The sequence below is a fragment of the Anomaloglossus baeobatrachus genome, chromosome 4, assembly GCF_048569485.1.
Source record: "Anomaloglossus baeobatrachus isolate aAnoBae1 chromosome 4, aAnoBae1.hap1, whole genome shotgun sequence".
Classification (NCBI taxonomy): domain Eukaryota; kingdom Metazoa; phylum Chordata; class Amphibia; order Anura; family Aromobatidae; genus Anomaloglossus; species Anomaloglossus baeobatrachus.
The window spans coordinates 694235513-694240567 of NC_134356.1; the positions used below are offsets into that span (position 1 = coordinate 694235513).

The 5055-nt window shown below is 40.8% G+C and overlaps 1 protein-coding gene across 1 annotated transcript; it reads right to left on the reverse strand.

Annotated features, from left to right (window-relative positions):
* Window positions 1-876: 876 nt before the first annotated feature.
* Window positions 877-1948, reverse strand: LOC142303000 (olfactory receptor 1500-like). Its single transcript, XM_075344100.1, has 2 exons — window positions 1937-1948; window positions 877-1818 (listed from the first exon to the last, which is right to left on the reverse strand). Exons 1-2 carry the CDS (start codon window positions 1946-1948, stop codon window positions 877-879), a joined length of 954 nt encoding a protein of 317 aa, XP_075200215.1.
* Between the last annotated feature and the right edge of the window lie 3107 nt (window positions 1949-5055).

Genomic DNA, 5055 nt, shown 5'->3' on the forward strand with positions numbered 1-5055 from the left:
TTGTATTTGGTTCAAATTTTACACACAGCTGACTGTTAACAACCAACATCTTTTGCAACATTGAGTGATGATTTACCCTCTTTTAAGAGTTTGATACTGTAATCCTCTCCTTTGTTTCAATTGACATCTCTCGTGTTGGAGCCATGATTCATGTCAGTCCTCTCCAAGGTGTGAGCACTCCTTTTTAGATGCAGACTAACGAGCAGCTCTTATTTGATGCAGGTGTTAGTTTTGGGATTAAAAATTTATAGGGTGATTCCATAATTTTTTCCCCCATTTGGTCTTGAAAAGTAACCGTTACTGGCTACCACATTATGTTTTCATGATTTGTTTTAATGTTTTTTAGTGTTTCCAAAAGCCAGAAAGTTGACATTTGAAATGACTTTAGTTTTGTGCTGTCTGTGATCTGCTTTCTTTTTTTAAACAAAAGTAAACAACTAAATGAACATCCTCAGAGCCAGGTGAGGCCAGAATTTTTGCCAGGGGTTGTATAAATAAACCATACACATATTGGAGTTAGAAATTATTATAAAAATGGAGTAAGCAGATAAGCAGGAGTAAGGGTGAACAGGCATCTCCTATGATATGGATTTTTAGGTGTCCATATTATTTCTGACCCTAGCCATCCCTGGAGAATCTTCAAAGCCTGTCATCCCAGGAGCTTCTGTCCTAACAAGAACAGACCACAGCTACACCTGTGCTAAACCCCTAAAATATCCATTTTCCGTCCTGACGCTTTTCATCGGCAAAGACTCATCAGGGTATATCCATGTAGTGAGGGAATGAGTTTCTGTGTCCCCACACCCATACTTGCATACATATAATATGAATCAAGATAAAACAACTCCTTTTACTCCTATGGTATGAATGAAGATCTCAGAGTTGGGGAAACCAAAGAGATTTTTCAATAATCTCTTCCCGTACGGCTTTCATAATGTCCTTATTCCTTAAACTGTATATAATGGGGTTTATGAAAGGAGTGAATATTGTATACAGCAGAGATAAGGCTTTACTGATGGTCAATGTTTTACCCTTTGTTGGAAAGACATAAACGCTAAACAGAGAGCAGTAGAATATGGAGACTACGGCGAGGTGGGAGCTACAGGTGGAGAAGGCTTTCTGTCTATTCATATTGGTGGGGATTTTTAATATTGTGATAATAATATTTATATATGACACTGTTATTATTATGACTGGGATAAAGAATGCGGGCGGACCCAATATAGAAACTTCCAGCTGAACAAGCTGAGTACCTGAACAAGCAACGTCCATCAAAGGGACAAGATCACAGAAAAAATGGTCTATAATAGTTCTTTGACAAAACTTCAGCTTTAATATGGGTAGAGAGTCACAAACTACTATGAGTAAGGTGACCAACCAGCAGACAATAACCAATTTTGCACAATATTCATGTGTGATGATAGAAGTGTAACGGAGGGGGTTACAGATGGCCACATATCGGTCATAGGACATCACAGTGAGAAGAAGACACTCAAATATTTCCGAGAAGCTAAAGAAAAAAAACTGAGTGATACAACCAATGAAAGTTATGGTTCCCCCATTATTTAGTACAATGTTAAGCATAATAGGTGCAATATCTATAGTTAATAAAATGTCAGTGATGGACAGTTGTGAGATGAAGAAGTACATCGGGGTGTGGAGGTTCCTACTGGTGGACACCAGGGTGATGATCAGGAGATTTCCACATAGTGTGCAACAGGTAATTAAGAGTAGTAAAGAGAAGAGGGAAATCCTCAAAACTTGGCTGACGTGAAATCCCAAAAGGAAAAATTCTGTGACTGTAGTGAGATTGCTTTCCTGTAACAAAACATAATGTTTAGTGCTGTGTAAATGCTGATTTATAGGATTGTGAGATTGATGAAAGAATTTAAAAGATAACCTTTATTAACCACTTTACAACACATAAATGACATACTAGGTTCGTCATGGTTCATGTTGAAATAATCACCGCTGGCTGCTGCGTACCGCACGTGTCCGCTGATTTGAACAGCTGACATATGTGCCTATCAGGCGTGGGTAAATCCACGATCCACTCATGCCTGTTAACCTTAGATTATGCTGTCAAAATGTGACAGCGTGATGTAAATGGCAGCAGTGGGTAAACCACTTTTACCCGCAGCCATCGGAAGCCTCATGATGTGATCACGTGGAGCCGATGGTTACCATGGTTGCACAGGGTCATGTGATGACTCCTATAGCTAACATGACTTACTTCCTCTTAAAGCCGGCAGAGCACCATCAGTGGAAGGACAGCAGCATTTCTGGAGATCAGTGCAATGCAGCTGTGAGCTACAGAATGGAATGAACTATCAGACTGCTGATCCTTATAGTCCCCTAGGGAGAGTAGTAAAATAAAAAAAAAAGTTTTAAAAAAATTGAAAAACCTAAAAGTTCAAATCACACCCCTTTCACCCCATTGAAAATTGAAGAGTTAAAAAAATAAAAAAATATACACACATTTGGTATCAGCACGCTAAAAAATGCCAGATCTATCAAAATATAAAATCAATTAATCTAAACGGTAAATGGCGTAAAGGCAAAAAAAATTCCAAATGACAAAATTACTTTTTTGGCCTCCGCAAATTGTACGCAAAAAGCAATAACAAGCGATCAAAACATAGCAACTGTGCAAACATGGTACCATTAAAAATGTCAGCTCGAGACTCAAAAAGTATGCCATCATTGTGTACCAGATCCCAAAAAATGAGAACGCTATGGGTTTCGGAAAATGGAGCAAAAAGTTCATCACTTTATTTGGACAAAAGTCAGATTTTTTTTAACGCTATAAATAAAACATACATACATACAACCTATACTCAGGAACGACGAACAACCTGCGTCCAGCACCAGCAATGATATTTTGAAAATGAATGACGTGTCAACGATCCACGGTTTGGTGAGTTTTTCTGATCATTAGCTGTCGCTCGTAGGTGTCACATGCAACGACGTCGCTAACGATGCCGGATGTGCGTCACGAATTCCATGACCCCAACGACATATCGTTAGATACGTCGTTGCGTGTAAAGCAGCCTTTACCTTTCCAGATTGCTTAACCTTCAGACAGCACTGGCCAGTATCTCTTGTATTATCCATAAAGGGTTATTTTACGATAAACAATAGGAAGAGAATAGTAGACAGTGAGAAATTAGGCAAATTTGCAATGTACTTTTATTTGTTTCTGCTTTCCTATATTAACTTCTCTGTTTTTCTTTATTTGCAGCATGTTGCCAAGAAGACCAATCTGTCTGCATGTGGGCAGTGACTGAACAGTGCTTACAAGCTCTATACAGAGGAGCTTGTAACCAATGCACTGAGGCTGAATGAGGTCTTTGCAAAGCTCAGTTAGCTCCTAATCCCAGACAATTTTAGTCTTATGGCCGCTTTATACGCTACAATATATCTTACGATGTGTCGCCGGGGTCACGTCGTAAGTGACGCACATCCGGCATCGTAAGTTACATTGTAGCGTGAAACAGCTACGTGCGATTGCGATTGAATGGTAAAACGCTCATCGCACGCCCTTTGTTCAATTCCTAAAAATTGAATGACAGGTTGTTCATCGTACCCGGGGTAACACACATAGCTGTGTGTGACCCCCTGGGAACGATGAACAGCAGCTTACCTGTGTCCCACGGCTCCCGCCGGCAATGTGGAAGGAAGGAGGTGGGCGGGATGTTTACTTCCCGCTCACCTCCGCCGCTCCGCTTCCATTGGCCGACTGCCGCATGACGTCACTGTGACACCGAACGTCCCTCCCACTCAAGGAAGTGGACGTTCGCCGCCCATATCGAGGTTGTATGGACGGGTAAGTACGTGTGACGGGAAAGAATCGTTTGTGCGACACGTTCAACAAATTCAACGTGCCGCACATACAATGAGGGCGGTTACGATCGCATATGATATCGTATGCGAAATCGTAACGTGTAAAGCAGCCTTTATTTCACTTCCAATGGTGATGATGTTCCATTGTGAGTACATGGGTAAAGCCAGTAGCACAACAATACTGGTGGCCTGGACTGTCAGTTATTCAGGACTTCCTCCCCCAAGAACCAGGGAGACAGAGGGCTAGGAATTGGCAAATAGGGACATAAACAATTATGAATTAACTTGATACATAGCAAAGCTTATTATAAAAGAACAAAAAGTTTTAAGGAAACAGACATGCACCTGACAATGCCGAATGGGGGAAATTTGTGTCTGGAAAGATGGCGGAGCCCTGTATTTGCATGTTGTTTTGTAAGTGTAACCAATGAGTATGATTAGTCATGAAGGCCTTGGAACCCTGATATTTACTATTTAGGAATTTTTCGAGCATTTAGTTAGGAAATCTCTTCTTCCTACTGTGTGTCTGAGTGCTTGGTGTTGAAAATCAGTGGCTACCAGCAAGTTGGAACAATTCCAGTAAAGTTACTAAACTTTCACAGACTTATCCATATATCACCATAGCAAAGATCCCATGCTAAGACAATCACCATTATTTTAAACTTTCATGATCACAATATAATTTTGTAATTACATTTCTACAAGGAGAATGCATTCTTATGTAGAGATGAGTGAACCCAAAGTTTGGTGTTTGTACCAAAAAAGACTTTACACATTTGGGTGCTTTACGTATGAACTCCGGTTGCACGAGCATTGCTGTGCTGCTGTGCGCTCAGGGCTCAGCCAAGTGCGAGCCACTTACAATGTTTGAACGGATCGCACTGGGTGTAACAACAGCATGATTGGATTTAATGTGCACAAAAAAAATGGAAAATCCCCACCTCCTGCCCATGGAAGTGATGTATTTATGGCTGTCTGCATGTGGGTGGAGATCTGAACGGCACAATTAGGGTATGTCTGCACGCTGCATTGCTGCATTTTTTTTTCTGACCATAAAGATGCAGCGTTTTTGGCAGCAAAAAACACACAAAGACTCACCTGCGGCAAAAACGCACCAGTAAAAACACGTGTTTTGGTGCATTTTTGGCTGTGTTTTGCTGTGTTTTTGTTCACTGTATTTTGCTGCGTTTTTGCAATCCATTGCATGGGGGA